This window comes from Panicum virgatum, chromosome 3N (assembly GCF_016808335.1).
Source record: "Panicum virgatum strain AP13 chromosome 3N, P.virgatum_v5, whole genome shotgun sequence".
NCBI classification, from domain to species: domain Eukaryota; kingdom Viridiplantae; phylum Streptophyta; class Magnoliopsida; order Poales; family Poaceae; genus Panicum; species Panicum virgatum.
The window spans coordinates 65,187,572-65,209,730 of record NC_053147.1 but is presented as its reverse complement, the minus strand read 5'-3'; the positions used below and the strand labels follow the sequence as shown (position 1 = coordinate 65,209,730).

The 22,159-nt window shown below is 48.8% G+C and overlaps 1 protein-coding gene and 1 pseudogene across 6 annotated transcripts; both read right to left on the bottom strand.

Moving 5' to 3' along the window:
* Nucleotides 1-1,602: 1,602 nt before the first annotated feature.
* LOC120666781 (leucine-rich repeat receptor-like serine/threonine-protein kinase SKM1) lies at nucleotides 1,603-13,174 on the bottom strand. 6 transcript variants are annotated; one of them, XM_039946717.1, is made up of 6 exons: nucleotides 12,534-13,174; nucleotides 12,277-12,485; nucleotides 12,028-12,167; nucleotides 11,787-11,909; nucleotides 3,319-3,342; nucleotides 1,603-3,203 (listed from the first exon to the last, which is right to left on the bottom strand). In XM_039946717.1, exons 1-6 carry the CDS (start codon nucleotides 12,893-12,895, stop codon nucleotides 2,523-2,525), a joined length of 1,539 nt encoding a protein of 512 aa, XP_039802651.1. In that variant the 5' UTR covers nucleotides 12,896-13,174; the 3' UTR covers nucleotides 1,603-2,522. The 6 variants fall into 6 exon arrangements, with proteins under 6 accessions (XP_039802651.1, XP_039802652.1, XP_039802653.1 ...); XM_039946718.1 differs by having other exon boundaries at nucleotides 1,603-2,818; nucleotides 11,787-11,912; nucleotides 12,534-13,172; XM_039946719.1 differs by having other exon boundaries at nucleotides 1,603-2,755; nucleotides 11,787-11,912; nucleotides 12,534-13,172.
* LOC120666780 lies at nucleotides 12,130-21,306 on the bottom strand (annotated as a pseudogene).
* Nucleotides 21,307-22,159: the final 853 nt, after the last annotated feature.

Here is a 22,159-nt window from a genome sequence, read left to right as displayed (position 1 = left end):
TCCCTTCAGATGCGGTTGTTGACCGTGACGGGAGAGAAAGAAAAAGAGGAGATTGAGAGGATTGCGCTATGCGCATCCAGAGGTGCTACACGAGCTGCTGCTGATTTGTTTTTTTTTGGTAATTCCTCTGTTTTTTACTCGAGCACTGCTCGAGATTGAGTCGCCCACCGCCCATCGACCGCACGCCTCTACTTCGACATCAGCATCGACTTCACCGGCTTCTTCTTCGTCTTCGACTGTGCGGCATAGCAACATGGACGGTGCCCTAGGGGACGCCCATCTGTGCCGCCCACCTCGTCGCCTCGTCCGCACGTCGATCTTCGCCGGCTCGTCGTCGCCTCCACCGATCGGGACGCCTCCGCCAGCTTCGCCCATCGTCGTCTCGCCTCACGCTACTCGGTCTGATCAGCCGAAGTGCATGATCCACCCAGCTCCCGTGACGTCTGTCCTCGTCGAGCGCGCCTTTCACCGAGCAAGAAGGGATGTCACTGCAACGCCTATTCGGGCAGCAGTGGCGTCACCCCATGGTCTTCTCCGCCGTTGCTTCCTCACCGCCGCCGACCACGTCCCCGACCTCATCGTCGACTTATCGTTGTGCGTCCCGCGCATGGTCTTCGTCAAGCTATACGGGTTCTTCGCCATCTCCTTCGAGCACCGTCGCCGCGCAATCCAGATCATTCGGCCTTGTGCTGGAAAATTTGGGTTCCCCTCCTCGCTTCGTCTAGCACAACCACGTCGCCAGCGTCGCCATCTCGTCCCCGACTACTTCATCTACTCCAGCAACAGCAGGCGTTGGCACCTTCTACCCCGCCTTCTTCTGCACCTGCGACCGCCATGGAGGCCTTCTCTGCTGTTCCCCCGGCGACGGCGTTTGGTTTTGCATCCTCCCTTGCACGTCAGGTATTGGCAACACCGGTGCGTGCCCATCGTCCCCGATGCATTCCCGAGCCTGGCAAACTCAGGCATGTGTCGCCTGTTGGCCTGACTGCATCGACTTCGGCATCGCTCCCTCTACGACTGCCTCGACGCATCGCCATCTTCGTCTCCGGCGTCTTCTCCATTACGCCACCACCATGGCGCCTTCTCGTGCGCCCGCGGCTTCATGTGCGGCTACCTCATCTTCGTCAACCTCGACAGCTCTACGTCGACCACTGCTATCCTATGCACGACATCTTCGACCATGGCTTCTCGTCCTCCAGCTCGGCTACCTCGACATCGGCACAAAGGGCTATCATCCGCATGAGGCTTCGCTAGTTTCTCTCCAGTCGCAGCATCCGCACCACACCGACGTTATGACTGCGGGGGGATGTTAGTCTGTTGACTCCTGCTTTCGGCTTCTTCTCCAGTCTCACTGTCTGCGGTGCTCCCGCTGTGACTGCGGGGGGATATTAGAGTATATTTGGGATATCTCTATAATAGGTAGTTAGGATTGTATCCGGACTCTACCATACAGTAGGAGGCTTGCCCTCCAAGTCATGTACCCCAATATATACCGGCCTAGGCCTATGCAATACAATCAATCTATTATACACCAATCCTATTATTCTACAGAATCTCCCCTGATAGCATGTTCGCCGATAAGTCAATGCCGGACATGAGATTGTAGAAACCGCGGCTAAATGTGTAAATGTTCCCTTTGGTGGAAAAGGTGAAGCCTTGGAGGACATAAATGACATCATACAAGAACGGATCGTCAAAATCCATACTAGAAAGCGCCACATCAATGGGCACATCGTAGAAAAAATTGGACAAAAAATCATCATCATCTGTATGGTATCCAAATGGGACAACACCAATGCAAGGTGGCAATGAACCTGAAAGTCTGTTGCGCGACAAATCAATAATATTCAAGTACTGGAGATGACAAAGTCCTGCAGAGATATGCCCCTCAAACATATTCCCGCCCAACAAGAGCAGTTTTATTTGATAAAGATGTTGTGTCCAATCAAGACTTCCCATGAACCGGTTATATCTTATATCGAGAACTTCAATGTTGGAGCTATCGAAAAAATAACTAGGAAATCCTGAGAGGGTATTGCTTGACATGTTCACAAAATTCAGCATTAGATGTTCAAAAAAAAAAAATTCAGCATTAGCTTACTGCTGCAGTTTGGTATAGATCCTTCAAAGTCGTTGTTGGATATATCCAAATAGCCAAGACTAGTCAATTTGCAAATCGTTGGATAAATTTGACCAGCTAAACCATTGCTAGCAACACTAAGAAATTGCAATAAAGGAATATTCCAAAACGATACATCAAGGTCACCTGACAATTTATTATCATGAAAATCCATGAGTGACACTTCACCTGATAGATTGTTAGGCAATGGTCCCTCAAAATAGTTGCTATCAAGATATATTGCTCCTCCACAAATATTATTAGCCCCACCAAGTATCGGACCCCCCCCAGATTGTTGTTCGAGAGCCTCAGGAAATAATCCCGCGGTCCACACTCAGTGAACAAGCAAGCTGGCGCCTCTCCTGTAAGTTTATTGTTAGATAGATCCACGAATTCCAAGTTTTTAATGTCCGGAAATATTATTGTAAGAAGGATCGAGAACTGTCAGATTCGGAAATACTGAGCTGATGTCCATTGGAAGCTGTCCTGTGAAGTAGTTCATAGATATGTTGATCTTTTGGAGATTTGACTGTTGCTGCCACATTAGATGATCCAATGATCCTACTAGCGAGTTATGTGCAAGACCCAGATAGAGCAAAGGCGCTTCATTTGTAAACATCCAGTTGGGTAGGCTCCCTGAAAAGTTGTTGGACAGATCAAGGAATTGCAGATGACGTTGTGTGCCAAATAAATTTGGTCCTGAAATGATTGTATTGTCAAGGTTACACCCAGAGAGCATTAGTGCTCTCAGTTGAAATGGAGTCACACTTGTAAGGAACTTCACATCAATAGCTAATTTAGCATTCCCTGACAGATCTACCTCCTTTAGCTTGGCACAGTTCCGTAGCCAAAAGAAATCAAACTTTCCATTTAGATTATTTGCTGCTAAATTCAGAGTTTGAAGCGATAAACAAAGATTTGAAGCTGAGTTTATAGGTATATTTCCTTCAAGGAGATTTCCCGAAAGATCCAAGCATTTGAGGCGTGGAAGCTCAAATAAATACGTTGGGATGCTACCATTCAGTCGGTTGGATCCTAGATGCAGTTCTCGCAAGTTTTTGAGGGTTCCTGTGAGGTTCATCTTCTTTAGTATGGAGCAGTTTCGTACCAAAAAAAAAAAAATCAAACGTCCCATTCAGATTATTTGCTGATAACTTGAGAGTTTGAAGCAACAAAGGAATATTTGAAGACGAGCTTACCGGTATATGTCCTTGAAGGAGATTGAGGAATGTTGAGTACTCTATCCTGCTTGTGATGAGTGAATTGTCAACCGTGCGGTGTGATCGTGCGCTTGGTCTTTGGATTGCAGGTACACGGGCGTCGAGTGTCGACGGGGAGCTGCCGTGGAGGTGCTGTGGCGGATGGACCGTGCGGTGGACGGCGGTGAAGGGCAGCCGGGGCCGGAGCTCGGACCGGGCGGCAGCTATGGCGTCCACTCCTGGATCGAGGGCGCAAGCGGCGACGGAAGGCGGGTTTCTTGGTTTGTGCCACAAAACCAAGGAGGCGGACGGCGGTTGAAGACGCCGAGTCGTGGAGGCACGGGCGTCGGTCTCGGGACTGACGGAGGCGACGGGCGTCGACGACGTCTAGGGCCTCGCTGCGGGCGAGGAGGTGACGGGCGTCGGGCGGCGTCTAGGGCCGTCAGAAGGCCGAGGCGGGAACGGCGTCTAGGGCCACGGCGTGGAGGCGGGAATCTTCCCGCGCGTGAGGTTTTGACGGTTTTCTCAAAACCGGCCATCTACCCGGGTTTCGCGGACCCTCCAAAACCGCGGACTAAATCTTCATCAAGACGGCGGCATCGCGGAGAAGACTTCGTTTCGAAGAAAGAACCTCGGCCGTCGGATGAGATCATGTACAGGGGGTGCTGCAGGCCAACTGGTCTGACCGGTCCCTGGCACCGGTCTGACCGGTCTAACCAACCGGTCTGACCGGTCCAGCGCACCTGTCTGACCGGTCCCGCGGGTATAAATACCCCTTCACTTGTGTTAGGTTAATTGCGGCTTTTGTAATCTGTTCGTGGACTCTCTGTTTCTCCAGGCCGCCGCCCCTGCGTCTCCCTCCCTCTGTTCCTCTCGTTTGAGTTGTTTTTGTCCATGGATTATTGAAACCTTGTAAGGGATTTGATTAGGAAAGGAGGCCCTATCCTCCTCGTGCCCTCTGGGCTTTTGATTCGATTCAATCCCCTGATTTTGTGCCTTGTGCAATGGATTTTCGATTTCGTTTTTGGCACACTTGATTGAGAGGAGGCTACGAGTTCTTAGCTGTGATTCCCGTGCATCTAGCCCCTTCCTACATCCTCTGGAATCACTGGCGTGTTCAAATTCGAGTTCTTGAGTGTTTGAGAAAACCCCAATCCCTTTTGATCTCCCCCATAATTCTCACGATTCGTTGATCTTTAGGACGAGATCTTTTGGGGATATGCTCACAGGGTAGGGGCGAAGCAATCCCCCAAGTTTCATCGGTTTTCGTAGTCGTTTGCTCAGGATTCACCGTTTGAATCCAATTTCTCGGGGGTTTTCTGGGTGCTACCGGTCAGACCGGTAGGCACGACCGGTTAGACCGATCCAGCGCACTGGTCAGACCGGTCCAGCGCACCGGTCAGACCGGTCCAGGCAGATCAGTTCTGCAATCTTTCGGTTTCGCTTCCGTTTTGCTTCGTGGTTTCGCTCGCTCGTTCGAGGCCTTTTGTGTTGGGTTAGCTTTTCAATAGCTACTCCAAACTTTGGTCAGAACGCTTGAGGGCTTGGGTGATTTTCGGGATATAGGCCGACGGTTTGAATTTGGAAGAAATTTTGATCGGCTCCCATTCACCCCCCCCTCTGGTCGCCGGCTTCGGTCCCACAATTGGTATCAGAGCTTGGTTGAGGTTTTCAAGAATCGGCGACCATGGCGAGTCTTGGTAAGATCCCGGTGTTTTCCGGCGAGGACTATGCCTACTGGAAGGTTCGCATGAGAGCCTTCCTGCAGAGCATGGGAGCCGATGTCTGGGAGATTACCACGAACCAGCTCTACGAGGTACTAGCTGTTCGGACCACACCTCTCCAGATGACCCAGCACGAGGCTAACGCCAAGGCCGTTAATGCCTTGTTCGCTGGCGTTTCTCGTGCGGAGTTCTCACGCGTCCAGGGTTTTCAGGAAGCCCACAAAATTTGGACGTGCCTTGAGAACTACCACGAGGGTACACCTCAGGTGAAGGCCAGACTGTTCGAGACTCACCGGCGTGAGTACGAGAACTTCACACAGGAGCCGGGTGAGAGCATTGACCTGATGTTCAGTCGTTTTCAGTCGATTGTGAACAAGGTCAATGCGAACAGATCTGCTGGTGCCCTTGAGTACACAGAGCACGAGAAGGCCCTTAAGTTGCTTTACGCACTTGATCGCTCTGTGTGGGATCTCAAGGTGAACACCATCATTGAGTCTGCTGGCTATGAGACTCTGACGGTGAACGAGCTTTTCAGCAAGCTCAAGGCCACGGAGGTGGATAACCAGACACGAGCCAAGCTCAATGGTGCCCCTCCTTCCAAGAGCGTCGCTCTTGTGACTGGCCCAGGTGGATCGAGCTCTAACGCTAACTCTGCTCTTGGCTTTTCTCTTGCCTCTTTGCCTTCTGTTTCAGATGAGCAGCTGGAGACGCTAGGCGACAACGACTTGTGCCTCCTGATCAGCAAGTTCCAGCGCGTCTACCACAACAGGCAGAGGAAGAAGAACCCCGGGTGCTACAACTGCGGCGATCTGAATCACTTCGTCGCCGATTGCCCCAAGAAGTCCGGCGGTGGCCAGAACAACTCCTTCGACTACTACCGCCACCGCGACCGCGACGAGGGAGGCTCCAACAAGGAGCGTCGGCGCCACAAGCACCGCAGTCGTGACCGGGGAGGACGCTTCGACAAGGAGTCGCTCAAGAAGCGCTTCCAGTACAAGGCCAAGAAGCGGGAGAAGGCCTTCCTGGCGCAGCTCAGCGACCTCGACAAAGCTCCGACACCGACCGCTCTTCTTCACCGACCTCCGACGACGACGACAAGAAGAAGAAGAAGAAGAAGAAGCGGGACAAGGAAGCCACCGGCTTCATCGGCCTTTGCTTGGTGGCCGGTCGGCGCAAGAGCTTCTGCACCATGGCGGGCGAAGCCAATGGTGCTCGTGCGTCTTCGGGTGGACACGCTACACCGACGCACTCCGGCTCTTCTCCTGGATCCGAGAGTGATTCAGAGGTAAACTCCACGATCGACCTGCTTGATACAGAGGTTAGGGAGTTGTACACCGCTCTCGACAACCAGAAGAGGCTGCTTAAGGAAGCAGCTAGAGAGTGTAGAAAGCTTAGGGCTGAGCTGGCTTGTGCTAGGGAGAAGTCTAGTGAGGATGAGTGCGCTGGCTGCATATCTCACATGAACGATCTTATTGCTCTTCGTGCCAAGCATGATGAGAACGTCGCGAACTTAGATGTTGCTAAGATTTCGCTTGCTGACGTGTCTCATGAGCTCGCTAAGGCCAAGTATGAACTAGAACTGGTTAAGGATGCTCCTATTGTTAGCGATGTGCTTGAATGTGAGGAGTGTCCTATCTTTAAGTCTGATCTAGCTTCGTTGCAGTCTAAGTTTGCTACTGTTGTGTGCGAGCTAGAGGAGATGAAGTCTAGGCCAGTTTTGCTTGGCGCTTGTAAGCTTTGTCCCACGCTTAGGTTGGAGCTAGAGGAGAAGAACGCTTTGATCAAGTCTTTTGGAAAGACTAAGGTCATAGAGTCTAGCCCACCTATTGACTGCTCTGTTTGCCCTGGTTTGATCTCTGATTTGGATAATCTTGCGGTAGAGAAAGCCAACCTGGAGAATGAGAATACCTATCTTAGGGCGATTCTTAGTTGGGTTTCTGCTAGTGAGCCGCAGTTGGGCATAATGGTCAAGCAGTTCAAGCGTGGTGAAGGGTTTGGGGTCGGTTACACATACACGAAGTCAGACTTTGACAGGTTGTATGGTAAGATCGGCAAGGCTGCTGGAAACACTGCTAGCACGAGCATGCAGCCTTCGCTTGTTGACCCCGCGGATGGTGTGCTTAAAGAACCACCGAAAGCACCTCCGCAGAAGCAGGTTTGGGTTCCAAAGCCCAATGCGCTGAGGAACCCCCTCGACACGCTCCCTGCTGCCACAGCCCAGGTTGCCCAGAAGAAGAGGGCCGCTCCTCCCCGTCCGCAGGCTAGGCCTCCACCTCCCAAGCGTGAGGTGAGGTACCACTGCGAGTTCTGTGATAGGGAATGTCACCTGGAGGAGTTTTGCTTCAGGAGGAAGCGGGCTGTGAGGAGAGAGCAGTTAAGACGGAACGTGGACATGTACTCTGCTTGGGTGCATGGTCCTTCTCGGCGTGGTGATAGGCGAGATGCTAGGGCGCGCCGTGTAGGTGGAGGTCAGGGAGACGGTGGTGGTTACCGTGCTCCAGCAGGTGGTCGCTTTGCCGGCCGTGCTCCTGGTCGTTTTCAGTACGGCTATGGACCACAGGACCGAGGCTTTGGAGAAGGTTTTGAGGCTCCACGCCTTCCTCGCGGTGGTGATCGTCAGCCTCGCAGTAGACGGGACAGGGGATACGCTTTACCTGACTTTGCTTACCCTTCTGTAGAGCAAATGGCTCGTCACTGGTTTGCTTCTCACTTTGCTAACCCCAGTGTCAAGACGTTTGCTCCTCCTTTGTCTCGATGGTGATGCAGGTTGGAGGCCTGGAGAACAAGTGCTCCATGGATCTTGGTCTTATGCAGGTTTGATCAAGATTTGATGGTTCTCCAAGACTGATGGATAGCCCATGGTGGCTGTTGTATCCTTTGTACATTTGAGTTTGTCTTTTGAGTTCTTTGTATATTTTCTGCGTGTGCCATGTTGTAGATTCTACATCTCTACTTGTTTTGCTTGCTAGGTCTGTGCTTGTGCTTTGGTGGACTAGCCACTCTGTATGCTAGTTTTTGTGATTTTCATTTTGTCATGACTCTTGCTAGCTCAGGGTGTGTGCTTTGTCCGGTCCCCTCATGCTTGTGTAGCTTTTGCTGCTTAGGTCTGGTTGCTAGCTCAAGTATCTTCTTCATATAGTCTTGCTGCCTTGGTTCATCTTGTTGAGTACCTTTAGATTATTCTAGGGATATCTTTTGTCTTGATATGTTCTAGATTGTCTTTTGGTATACCCTTGCATGTGGCTTGACTAACACTTAACCATTTGCTTGAGTCTTGCTCTGGATCTTTGGTGTTTGCTATCTTCTTGTGTCCTAGCTTCTCTTGTGCTAGGTATCACTTGTTGAGGGGGAGCTCTACCTCCGGTGCCGATGATGATCCGGAGTTACTGCGCCGGCTGCAGGCTCCGGCCCCTTCTGCTTCGACTACCTCAGCTCAGGAGGACGATCCAGTACCACTACTTCCACTTCGATCGTTCACCTCTACAAGAACCTGTTCGAGCAGAAGGTGGACCCGCTGAGGATGCAGGGGAGGTGACCTCGAGCTTGCTATGCTCTAGGTCCAGCGGGATCTTCATCGAGGTATGTGAGTGTTCGGCTTGTACGTTTTTCTCTCAGGATGGACTTGTGGTTTTCTGATTGTTGCCTTTTCCATGGTACTCAGTTGGATCCATTTGGTCTAGTCCTGTGTGTCTTTGAGCCGTTGTATTTGCTGACTTATCTTTGGTTAGCTTTGTAGATTTTATTTGCTTCTCTTTGTTTTCTAGGTTTGGTAGTTGCATTGTACATATGCATTGTACATGTTTGCATTTTGCATTGTCTCACTTGCACTAGCATTATTGTATACATTGCTATGATCTTCTAGTGCCTGCTAGTGTGAGTTGATAAATTTGATCATGTATAGCTTGCTCCATTGTGTATATGACATCATTTGAGTTAAGCTATTTTGATTTGAAAATCTGAAAACATGATCACCCTGTCTTGGCTACTAGCATGTTAGGGCGTGTTGATATGCTTTGCTATCTTATTCATGCTAGTGTGGCTTTTCGTTCAGCAATTCATACTTGAAATGATCTAATTCTAATAAAATTGCTTGAACTGTTCTTGAAATGGAATGAAAAGATCCAGGTGGGATTGCTTGTCGCACTGATCGAGCTTTCGGGACGACTCACTTTGCACTTGTGAGAGCTCGGGCAAGGCTGTGCATGACTGAAACGAGTGCTTTAAGCTTCTGATTGTCTTTTGGCATAGGCTTGGTCTCGTTGCTAAGTGAAGCATGACAAGCTTTCAACCTCTGGCACTTAGAATTGCTTGATATAAAAAATTGATTGAAAAGTGAATGCTGGCAACTTGTTTTGGCTGTTTTTGCTCACCTGTATGAGTATGAGTAGCACTGCTTTTCATTCCCTACTTGTTAGTGCTAGATCATGGGTGATGCTTTTATTTCTCCTAAACTGAACTTGCCTAGCTCTAAACTGATTTGATATACCCTGTTGAGCTAGATGCAGGTCTGGTTTATGGATGCACACGTGCTTGAGACTAGATGTTGCTCATATCTTTGTATCCCTAAATGCTTTCACTTACACCTCCTGCATTGCATTCATGGCATAGCATCTGTTCAGGGGGAGTTTTTGCTTCAGGGGGAGCTTTAGGTCTTTTTAGGCTTGATGTGTGCATGTGCCAACAAGGGGGAGAATTTTGAGAGAAGTGATCGAACAAGGGGGAGACTTGTTTGATTTTTGAAAAACTTGTTGTGCACAGGGCTTTGAGAGTGCATCATTTTGGGAGAGTTGCACTTGTGAGAGGGAAAAACTTTGCTTGGGGAGTTTCTGCTTTGGTTTTGGCTCCTGGTTTTCTCGTTTTCCCTCTGCTGCTTGCATGACTGCGTCGAGCGTTACCTCTGTCTTTGAGGAGTCATGTTTTGGCTTTTGATCGATTGCGTCGAGCCGTTGCCCTTGTCTTAGGGGATCGATCTTTGCTTGAGTAAGTGACTGTTCTTGCCTTTCTGAGCTTTTTGTCACTTGCTTGAGTTCTTCTCTTTCGTGCTTCTTTGTTCTTCTTTGGTTTCACTTCTCTTGGTTCGTTTGTGGTGTGTTGACAATGCACTCATCAAGGGGGAGATTGAGGAATGTTGAGTACTCTATCCTGCTTGTGATGAGTGAATTGTCAACCGTGCGGGGTGATCGTGCGCTTGGTTTTTGGATTGCAGGTACACGGGCGTCGAGTGTCGACGGGGAGCTGCCGTGGAGGTGCTGTGGCCGATGGACCGTGCGGTGGACGGCGGTGAAGGGCAGCCGGGGCCGGAGCTCGGACCGGGCGGCAGCTATGGCGTCCACTCCTGGATCGAGGGCGCAAGCGGCGACGGAAGGCGGGTTTCTTGGTTTGCGCCACAAAACCAAGGAGGCGGACGGCGGTTGAAGACGCCGAGTCGTGGAGGCACGGGCGTCGGTCTCGGGACTGACGGAGGCGACGGGCGTCGACGGCGTCTAGGGCCTCGCTGCGGGCGAGGAGGTGACGGGCGTCGGGCGGCGTCTAGGGCCGTCTGAAGGCCGAGGCGGGAACGGCGTCTAGGGCCACGGCGTGGAGGCGGGAATCTTCCCGCGCGTGAGGTTTTGGCGGTTTCTCAAAACCGGCCATCTACCCGGGTTTCGCGGACCCTCCAAAACCGCGGACTGGATCTTCATCAAGACGGCGGCATCGCGGAGAAGACTTCGTTTCGAAGAAAGAACCTCGGCCGTCGGATGAGATCATGTACATGGGGTGCTGCAGGCCAACCGGTCTGACCGGTCCCTGGCACCGGTCTGACCGGTCTAACCAACCGGTCTGACCGGTCCAGCGCACCTGTCTGACCGGTCCCGCGGGTATAAATACCCCTTCACTTGTGTTAGGTTAATTGCGGCTTTTGTAATCTGTTCGTGGACTCTCTGTTTCTCCAGGCCGCCGCCCCTGCGTCTCCCTCCCTCTGTTCCTCTCGTTTGAGTTGTTTTTGTCCATGGATTATTGAAACCTTGTAAGGGATTTGATTGGGAAAGGAGGCCCTATCCTCCTCGTGCCCTCTGGGCTTTTGATTCGATTCAATCCCCTGGTTTTGTGCCTTGTGCAATGGATTTTCGATTTCGTTTTTGGCACACTTGATTGAGAGGAGGCTACGAGTTCTTAGCTGTGATTCCCGTGCATCTAGCCCCTTCCTACATCCTCTGGAATCACTGGCGTGTTCAAATTCGAGTTCTTGAGTGTTTGAGAAAACCCCAATCCCTTTTGATCTCCCCCATAATTCTCACGATTCGTTGATCTTTAGGACGAGATCTTTTGGGGATATGCTCACGGGGTAGGGGCGAAGCAATCCCCCAAGTTTCATCGGTTTTCGTGGTCGTTTGTTCAGGATTCACCGTTTGAATCCAATTTCTCGGGGGTTTTCTGGGTGCTACCGGTCAGACCGGTAGGCACGACCGGTTAGACCGGTCCAGCGCACCGGTCAGACCGGTCCAGCGCACCGGTCAGACCGGTCCAGGCAGATCAGTTCTGCAATCTTTCGGTTTCACTTCCGTTTTGCTTCGTGGTTTCGCTCGCTCGTTCGAGGCCTTTTGTGTTGGGTTAATTTTTCAATAGCTACTCCAAATTTTGGTCAGAACGCTTGAGGGCTTGGGTGATTTTCGGGATATAGGCCGACGGTTTGAATTTCGGAAGAAATTTTGATCGGCTCCCATTCACCCCCCTCTGGTCGCCGGCTTCGGTCCCACAGAGATTTTCTGCAGGATCCAAATATTCAAGGCGAGGAAGCTCAAATAACGAAGCTGGGATGCTTCCATTCAATCTGTTGGATCTAAGACGCAGTTCTCGCAAGTTCCTAAGGTTTGTTGAGAGGTCTATCTTCTTTAATATTGGTGCCGTTTCCAAAAAAAATATAATCGAACATGTTGTTTAGATTGTTTGCTAATAGTAACTTGAGTGCTTGAATCAACAAAGGAAGAGTCGAAGACGAGCATACATGTATGTGTCCTTTAAGGAGATTGTCTGAAAGGTCCAAATATTCAAGGCATGGAAGCTCAAATAAGGAAGCCGGGATGCTTCCATTCATTTGATTCCCTGCTAGACTCAAATCTCGCAAGTTCTTGAGATTTCTTAAAGCTGCATGATACAAACAAACAACACTAAATAGAAACGACTGCGGCACCTATCCAAAAGACAAGAAACACGAGCAACATACAAGAATGCTACGAATTAGCTATGTCTGTACCAATATTCTGAAGAGCGCCGCGCAAACCGGTTTCGTCAAAATTTACAACTTCAAGAAAAGCCAATTTACCAAGAGATTCCAAGATATTATTCTCGACCAAGCTGTTGCCGCTAAGGTTGAGATAGCGAAGCTTAGTCAATCCTTCAAGACCTGGGTAAAAGTTCTTATGAAATATGAACAAGGTTTTTTGGCACGAAGTACTGGAAAAAGAAGTAGTCAAGCGCATTCATGTCTAGGGATGTACATACTTACCATCGAAGTTTTGAAGAAGAGCGGAATTCCAAGATAAATCCAGCTGCTGTAGCTCATGAAACGAGGAAAATATGGTCAAATTGAGATTCCAGCATGGATCTCGTACACAGGTCTGATACACATACACGGAGTCGAGGTTGAGACCCGACACTCGTGTGCTGTTGTTGCATCGGACCCTTTCCCAGGAGCAGCAGTCGTCACTCAATCCCCAAGAAGCAGGAACTTCAGAGTTTGCCTCCACCAACAAAGATCTGATGCGCATAAGAGCAATCCTCTCCTCGATAGCGCAGCCACCTGCCATGTGGAGCATGAACTGCAAGATGCATAGGACCCAAAGCATGGTTCCCAGTGGGAAGTAGCAGCTCATAGTTTCTTGGTGACTGTATGTGACAAAAGGCTCTAATCTCCAGCCAAACAAATCGTGGTGATGAGCGAGAATGCTTGTCCTAGCTATTTGAACGGAGAAAAGTAGAACTTGTGCCGCACGTGTTAGGGTGATGCCGTGACAATGCAGTTCACTCGAACGCACTGATTAGATTGCATGAACGAAGGAGATGGCGAGAGGCATCACGGCGTGGAAGGACTGTTCCATGTTGAAAGTGATCGGGTGCTCTAGCCTAAGAGGGGGAGGGGGTGAATTAGGCACTAATAAAAGCTTAGACCTATGGCTCCAACTAGTTTGCACAAAACTTAAACTAAAACATGCTATCAATATGTGCAACTAGGTTGTTCTAGTGTAAAACCCCTATCCCAAAAGAGTTTAGCAACCTATAACCTTTCCTATCAAGAAACTATTCTATGAAAGTAAAGGCATACAAATTACTAGAAAGAAATGCGGAAGCTTAAAGAGCGGGATAGGAGATAGCAAACTCTTGACGCGGGTGTTTATCCCGTGGTTCGGTTAGCCACAAAGGCACACCTACATCCACGTTGTTGTAGCACTCACTAAGAGTATTGCTACTCGGCCACCAAGTCTCTTCCGTGAACACAATCACGGTCACCTTGGCCCCGGGTTCCACTAAGGAGCTTCTCCACAAAGGATGGGGGTCTCCACGTCCCCCGCACAAAGGTGTCGTCGCCGCTCCACACCAAGTCGGAGGGTCGATGACGTTGCCGGCGAGCTCCACGCTCCAAGGTGCCGGCGCACCAAGCTCTTGTTTTGGTTCACTAATGAACCACAGCACAAAGGCTCTTAAGCCTTGCAAACTCACTCACTAAGAGCTAATCCTTTACACAACACTCTCAAAGTGTGCTAAGGGCTAAGGATATGATCTTGATGCTTTTGTATGGCTTGGAGATGTTCTTGGGTGTGTGTGGGATGTCCAGCAACTCCAGCAATCTTCAAATGGCCGGGGTGAGGCGTATATATAGGCCACCAAGTCTTGTAGCCGTTGCTCCAACGGTTAGCTGAAAATCTGCGTACCACCGGAAGAACCGATGCCTCTTGGCAGGGTAGCGTCGGTTCATCCGGTCACTCATAACACGAAGTAGCCGTTGGACTCCTTATGGCTGACGCAGAGACCACCGGTTGAACCGATGCTTTGCACCGATGCCTCACCGGTTCAACCGGTGCTGAAGGAATCTTCTCCTGGACGCTGACGTCATTACACCGGTGGTATGCACCGATGCACCGTCGGTTGAACCGGTGCTGAAGAAACTTCTTCTGGGCACTTGACATCGTCTCTGGTACAAAGGACGGCCATTGCACCGATGCCCTATTTTAGACCGTCGGTTCAACCGGTGCCTATAGGCTGACTTGGCTTCTGCACCAAAGTACCATGGCGTCGGTTCTTCCGACTACCATCGGATGCTCCGATGCCCATGGCGTCGGTTCTTCCGGTGCTCCTGAATCGAAGAGCTTTCAGGGCGCTGCCCTGAGACCCGCGAGGGGCGGCTCCCCCTCGACCCCCGTCCGCTAACCGGGTAGCGGAACCCCCGTAGGGGCTGCCCTTCGGGCCTTGCTACGCCTATTTTCTCTTTCTCTTTGTCATCACTTGAACCTAAAAGCCTGAGAATGATCATCTTAACAATCATATTAGTCCAAGTGTTGTGTTGTCATTCGATCACCAAAATCACTCGAAATGGCATAAATGGTGCCATGTTCGTTACACATGTCTTGTCCTGGCCACAGGGATTCTTCTTGTCTGCCGCACGTGTTAGGGTGATACCGTGACAATGCAGTTCACTCGAACGCACTGATTAGATTGCATGAACGAAGGAGATGGCGAGAGGCTGGCTCGTTTGGATGGCGCCCTGGCCTGGGCTTGCCTGCCAGGCAATCAATCGTAGCCCCAGGCGATGGAAATCGAACGCCTGGGGACGCTGCCCGGCGTCGGAGCTGCCTGGCAGGCAGCATCCAAACAGCCCAGTGCGCGGCCTGCTGTGTGCAGGCACAAAGGTTGATCGTGATCGCCGGCGACCGTTGACGTCGTCGGCGAGTTTTGGCCAAGACTGGAAGGAGATCATGATAAAAGAGGTGAGGTACGATGATACGAAATACGAATGACGACGTGCGTGGCTGCGTCGGCATGGACGATGACGCCATGGCTGCGCGAGGAGGCCCTCCAGCCCCTCCCTTCTCTTCGTCGTGGCCACGGAATGAACGGTCATCGATGGCACAGGAGAACGCACGGCGGCGACGGCGGCGGCGGAGGAAATCGATACGTCAAACGAAAATCAGTAATCATCATCACGGTACACTAGTACAAATAAAACAATTTGTAGGAACGCATAATTCTTTTAGGAACGGACTAAATTTTCACCCGCTGCTACAAATAGAGCGGAGTTACTGTACCATTCGACCTGCTTCTAAAAATACATTTTTAAGGGTGGGTCACACCTTCATCCACCCCTAAAAATGAGCGCCATTTTCAAGGGCGGGTGATGGCCTCACCCGTCCCTAAAAATATATTTTTCGAGGCAGGTGATGACATGACCTGGCCTCTACAAATGGTTTCGCGCAAAAAAAATCCATAACTTGATCTCGGATGAAGTCAAACTTTATATCAAAATTGTAGAGAATGACGAGATCTAAAACTTTGTAGTTGATAACTTTTCATTTAAGGTCATTTAATGGTTCAAAAAGTTATTATAAGTTCTCTAATAACTATAACTATATAGTATCCCATGTAACTTAAGTTATCCTTTGATGTTTCCACAATCTTGATCTTTATATATACTGAAATATACTTGATATTTTTTTCTATATTTCACAATAACTAGAGTGTAGAAGTTTCACATTTTTTATTTCACTACTACAAAAAAGATTAACTGTGACCTTTTAAAAAGGCCTCAGAGGTGGGCAGGAAAAAAAACCGCCTCGGTTAATACTAAGCATTAACTGAGGCGGTTAACCGAGGAGGTTACGACAACCACCTTGCAAAATACATTAACAGAGGCGGTCATCGTTATTAACCGAGGCTGTTAGGACAACTGTCTCGATACATTAACTGAGGCAAGCATTGTTACTCCACCGCCTTGGTAAATCAAGCCCAACCCATTTACCCACGGAGCCCAATTAGAAGCGCATATATATATATATATATATATATATATATATATATATATATATATATATATATATATATATATATATATATATATAACTTTATCCTCTCCCCACACTTATCTCTCTCTGCGAGCCCCTCCATCGGCGGCGGCTCCTCGGTGGGGTGGATCCGGCGCAGGCGCTGGTGGGTGAGGCAAGGCCGGCGGCCGCGGGCGGGCGCGGCGCAGCGCAGCGGGCAAGGCAAGGCTGGCGGCCGCAGGGCGAGCGCGATGCGGCGGGCGAGGCGAGGCCGGAGGGCGGCATCAGCGGGCTGGGTGGATCCGGCACGGGCGAGCGGGCGGCGCGGCGTCGGCGGTGGCCTCGTTCAGCGGCGGCGTCCGCACCCGGGCGAGGCGGATCCGGCGCGGGCGTGCGACGGCGGCCGCGCGCGGCTCAGTGTCAGTGGCGGCCGTGCTCGGTGGCGGCGTTCGCACTCGGGCAGGACGGATCCGGCGCGGGCGGACGACGGGCGACGGCGGCGGCGCAGATGGGCTCCGCGGGCCTGTTCTCTTTTTTTTAGTTTTTTATTCGATTAACAGAGGCGGGTGTGCAACCGCCTCTTAAAATACCTCATTTACAAAGACTTGCTCCAAGGCGGTTTCCCTTACCCGCCTCTGAAAATGTATTTTAACCGCCTCTGAAAAGAATATTGTAGTAGTGTTTGTTTTACTATATGTAAACAATTAAATGAATTTTTGGATAAAATAGAAAAATAGTTTTAGAGGTGGATGAGGAGGTGACCTACCTCTAAAAATGTTATTTGTAGAGGCGGGTACCCCTCACCTGCCCCTACGAATGATTTTCAAATTTATTTTGAAAATTTGTTTAATTCAAAAAATAGCAAAATATATTTAAAATGGTGAATTTTTTACATAAACATATTGTGGTACGTAGAACTAGAAAAAATATCTAAAACATATTTCATAGTATAAAGTGATTATGAGTGTGAAAACCACAAAATAAGCCTTAAGTTGTATGAGAGAGTAGAGTGAATGAGTTATACATTGTTGTTTCACACTCTTAACTATTATAGACTCTGAGATATAGTTTTAATATTTTTGTTAATTTCTACATATCACAATAAGCTTATGATAAAAATTTAACATTTTTTAAATGTTTTGCTATATATTTTTATTTAAACAAAATTTTAGAATTAAAGAAAAATCATATGTAGGGACGGGTGGGGGTGCCATCCGCCTCTAACAATTATTTGTAGGGGTGAGTGGAGGTCCCGCCGCTAAAAATAGATTTTTAGGGGCAAATCGGGGTGGCACCTCCCTCGCCCGATGTGCCACGCTCTAAGTGCCACCTCTACGCGGTCCACATCTCTGCCGTCGATGGACGCCACAGACAGATTGTGTAATTTATTTTGTAATTAGTTCACGTTTAATACTTCAAAATGTGTACCGGAGTATCTGATGTGATACTTTACACAAAACTAGCAGGTCAATCAAGAGGCGTACCTATCAAGCGATGATGACAGAATGATGCTCATGACGCAGGCACCGAGGCACGCCAGCTTCGTTGGCAAACTGGCAATTGCTATGCAATGAGGCGGAGGTCCGCTTGGGCACGGCGGGTGGTCGTCAGGGAGGAGTCGTCCTGCATACTGAGAGGAGAGCAGAGGTCAGACGAGTGCTGCGAGGTGGGGCTTTGGGGCTCCAGGGTGGAGCGTAACATTTGTACAGGGTACAGAAGAGTTCTCCATAGAAGTAGCTTAGTGGTGTTTCTGCACTCACAAAAATGTTGTGCTACTTCGCGGCCGAAACACAAAATTTCTGCCATGTAAGGCAATGTACTTACAGACAGTATTTCATGACGCTACTCCATACTGTTGACTTGTGCGGTCCGATACATTCATCTTAGAACAGAAGTCAAAAGGGTACAATGTGATGGAGACATTCTCGAAGTAAAAGGTGACACTATTACACACCACTAAGCTTGTTCCAGAGATTCAAAACGTAAAAAAACATGGCTTTATCGTTACACATAACTAGAATAAAAATAAAAACATTGGTCGCACCTGCCCAACAATAGTTGTGATGAACTATAGCTGAAGCACCACACGCTGTCCAAATGGAAGGCAGAACAAGAACACAACAGTTGCCCAGAATGCCAATACGAATGAGGCGGCACAGATAATATAAAGGACCGGATCATCAAATGCCTCGCCCACATCTTCTACTTCCATAGGGCCCAGAACAAGAGAACACTGGTTCCCCTGTGACGAATTCTGAAGGTTTGTGTTGCCCAGGTAGCTCTCCATGAGCTAAACTGACCGGAGTTTGGTATGCACCCTGACAAGTTTTTAGGCCACAGAGAACACCTCCAAAGATGACATCTGAGTCAGTTTCAATGGTATAGGTCCGCTCAGCTCGTTATGGGACAAGTCCAGGCTTTCTATGGTGCTCATGTTTGCAAAGGTAGCTGGGATTTGACCAATAAAGAAATTATGCGATAGATTGAGGGACTTGACATGGCTCAGATTCCCCATCTCCCAAGAGATCTCCCCTGATAACATGTTCGCCGATAAGTCAATACCGGACATGATACTGTAGAAACCGCGGCTATAGGTGTAAATGTTCCCTTTAGTGGAGAAGGTGAAGCCTTGGTGGACATAATTGACGTCATAATTGAACAACGGATCGTTGTAATCCATACTAGAAAGTCCCACATCCAAGGCCACGTCATAGAACATGAACAAATGAACGTCATCATCTGTATGGTATCCAAATGGGATAGCACCAATGCAAGGTGGCAATGAACCTGAAAGTCTGTTGTGCGACAAATCAATAATATTCAAGTACCGGAGATGACAGAGTTCTGCAGAGATATGCCCCTCAAACATATTCCCGCCCAACAAGAGCAGTTTTATTTTATAAAGATGTTGTATCCAATCAAGACTGCCCATGAACCGGTTATATCTTATATCAAGAACTTCAACGTTGGAGCTATTGAAAAAATGACTAGGAAATCCTGAGAGAGTATTGCTCGACATGTTCAGAAAATACAGCATTAACTTACTGTAGCAGTTTGGTATAGATCCCTCAAAGTCGTTATTGGATATATCCAAATAGTTAAGACCAGTCAATTTGCAGATCGTTGGATAAATTTGACCAGATAAACCGTTGCTAGCAACACTAAGAAATTCCAATGTAGGAATATTCCAAAATGATACATCAAGTTCACCTGACAATTTATTATCATGAAAAATCCATAATTAACACTTCACCTGATAGATTGTTAGGCAATGGTCCCTCAAAATAGTTGTTATCAAGATATGTCACATCAATAGATAAATGTTTACTAGCCCCACCAAGTATCGGACCTCCGAGATTGTTGTTGGAGAGCCTCAGGAATACCAGCGACCCACACTCAGTGAACAAGCAAGCTGGCACCACTCCTGTAAGTTTATTGTTTGATAGATCCACAAATTCCAAGTCGTTAATGTTGCACAGAGATGGTGGTAAATGTCCAGAAATATTATTGTAAGAAACATCGAGAACTGTCAGATTCGGAAATACTGAGCTGATGTCCATTGGAAGGTGTCCTGTGAAATAGTTCATAGATATGTTGATCATTTTAAGATTCGATTGTCGCTGCCACATCAGATGATCCAATGATCCTACTAGCGAGTTATGTGCAAGACCCAGATAGAGCAAAGGTGCTTCATTTGTAAACATCCAGTTGGGCAAGCTCCCTGAAAAGTTGTTGGACAGATCAAGTAATTGCAGATGACGTTGTGTGCCAAATAAATTTGGTCCTGAAATGATAGTATTGTCAAGGTTACACCCAGAGAGCATTAGTGTTCTCAGTTGAAATGGAGTCACACTTGTAAGGAACGTCACATCAATAGCTAATTCAGCATTCCCTGATAGATCTACCTCCTTTAGCATGGCACAATTCCGTAGCCAAAAGAAATCGAACTTTCCATTTAGATTATTTGCTGCTAAATTGAGAGTCTGAAGCGATAAACAAAGATTCAAAGATGAGTTTATAGGTATATGTCCTTCAAGGAGATTTTCTGAAAGATCCAAAGATTGAAGGCGAGGAAGCTCAAATAAGGCAGCTGGGATGCTTCCATTCAGTCGGTTGGATCCTAGATACAGTTCTCGCAAGTTTTTAAGGGTTCCTGTGAGGTCCATCTTCTTTAGTATGGAGCAGTTTCATACCCAGAAGAAATCAAACGTCCCATACAGATTATTTGCTGATAACTTGAGAGTTTGAAGCAACAAAGGAATATTTGAAGACGAGCTTACCGGTATATGTCCTTGAAGGAGATTTTCTGAAAGATGCAAATATTGAAGGCGAGGAAGCTCAAATAAGGAAGCTGGGATGCTTCCATTCAGCCAGTTGGATCCTAGATGCAGTTCTCGCAAGTTCTTGAGATTTCTGAAAGCTGCATGTTACAAACAAACACAAGAATAAATAGAAACAACTGCAGCACCTATCCAAAAGACAAGAAACAAGAGCAACATACAAGAATGCCACGAATTAGCTATGTCTGTACCAATATTCTGAAGAGCACCATTCAAACTGGTTGCCTTAAAATTTATGACTTCAAGAGAAGCCAATTTACCAAGAGATTCCAAGATATTATTCTCGACCAAGCTGTTGCCGCTAAGGTCGAGATAGCGAAGCTTAGTCAATCCTTCAAGACCTGGGTAAAAGTTCTTATGAATTATGAATAAGGTTTTTTTGGCCCAAAGTACTGGAAAAAGAAGTAGTCAAGCGCATTCATGTCCAGGGATGTACATACTTACCATCGAAGTTTTGAAGAAGAGCGGAATTCCAAGATAAATCCAGCTTCTGTAGCTCATGAAACGAGGAAAATATGGTCAAATTGAGATTCCAGCATGGACCTCCAGTTAGTACACAGGTCTGATACACGGAGTCGAGGTTGAGACCCGACACTCGTGTGCTGTTGTTGCATCGGACCCTTTCCCAGAAGCAGCAGTCGTCACTCCGTCCCCAAGAAGCAGGAACTTCGGAGTTTGCCTCCACCAACGAAGATCTGATGCGCATAAGAGCAATCCTCTCCTCGATCGCGCAGCCACCTGCCATGTGGAACATGAACTGCAAGACGCATAGGACCCAAAGCATGGTTCCCGGCGGGAAGTAGCAGCTCATAGTTTCTTAGTGACTGTATGTGACAAAAGGCTTTTAATTTCCTGCCAAACTGTTGTGTCGGACCCAGGTTTGATAGCTGAGCGAGAATGCTTCTCCTTTTGAACGGAGAAAAGTAGAACTTCTGCCGTGTAAGGGTGATACCATTAGTGCAGTTCACTCGAACGCACTGCATGAAGGAGAGAGACATCACGACGTGGAAGAACCGTTCCATGCCTTCGCCGGGGAGGCACCAAACGCTGATCGCGATGGGCGGCGACCGTTGACGTCGTCGGCGACGACTGGAAGGAGATCATCAGAAGAGAGGTGAGGTACGGTGATACAAATGATGCGAGAAGGTACTTGGTAGGAAGCACGGCCTGGCTACTACAATTTTTTATTTTTATTTTTGAGGAACACAGCTTTCGATTAAGCACTGACAGGATCACAATCATCTGCTGCTAGACCCAGCAGCCACTCTGGAACATAATCAATCCAAAAGTGGGAGCACTCAAAGGCAGACACCATCCTAGCACAGCGATGGGCCACCGAATTAGCCTCCCTACGCACCCACTCCACTCTGAAATCCTCAAAGTTGCTGCCAAGCTCTGTTATGTCGAAACAAAGACCACCGATAACTGATCTCATACCGGAGGAGTTTCCAAGCAACGTCTTCAAGTTATGGCAATCGCTTTCCAGGATAACACGATCATAGCCAACTTCCGTTGCCAGCTCCAACCCCTCCGGCCCTCCCTTGCCGCCAGTGCCTCAGCAGTGGAAACATCCGGCACATCATCAAACCAGCGCGCCACCGCCGACGACACTTTCCCCAAATGATCACGGATCACCACTCCACAACCTCCTCCTCGCGCCCTCGCGGCGGCGGTGGGCGACCTCCTCTCCGCGCCGCGTGCCCTCTTCCTCCCCGCGGCACTGTTCGTCCTCGATCTACCGGCCGCTACTGCTTGGCTTGCGCAG

Excerpts from the sequence above, each read along its gene's own strand:
- LOC120666781 (XM_039946716.1), bottom strand. The coding sequence starts at position 12,895 with ATGAGCTGCTACTTCCCACTGGGAACCATGCTTTGGGTCCTATGCATC. Across the intron at positions 11,913-12,027 it reads TCCTTAAAGGACACATACAT|AAGATAGACCTCTCAACAAA; the intron begins GTATGCTCGTCT and ends CCAATATTAAAG. Across the intron at positions 3,204-3,318 it reads TCCTTCAAGGACATATACCG|AAGATGAACCTCACAGGAAC; the intron begins GTAAGCTCGTCT and ends TCCATACTAAAG.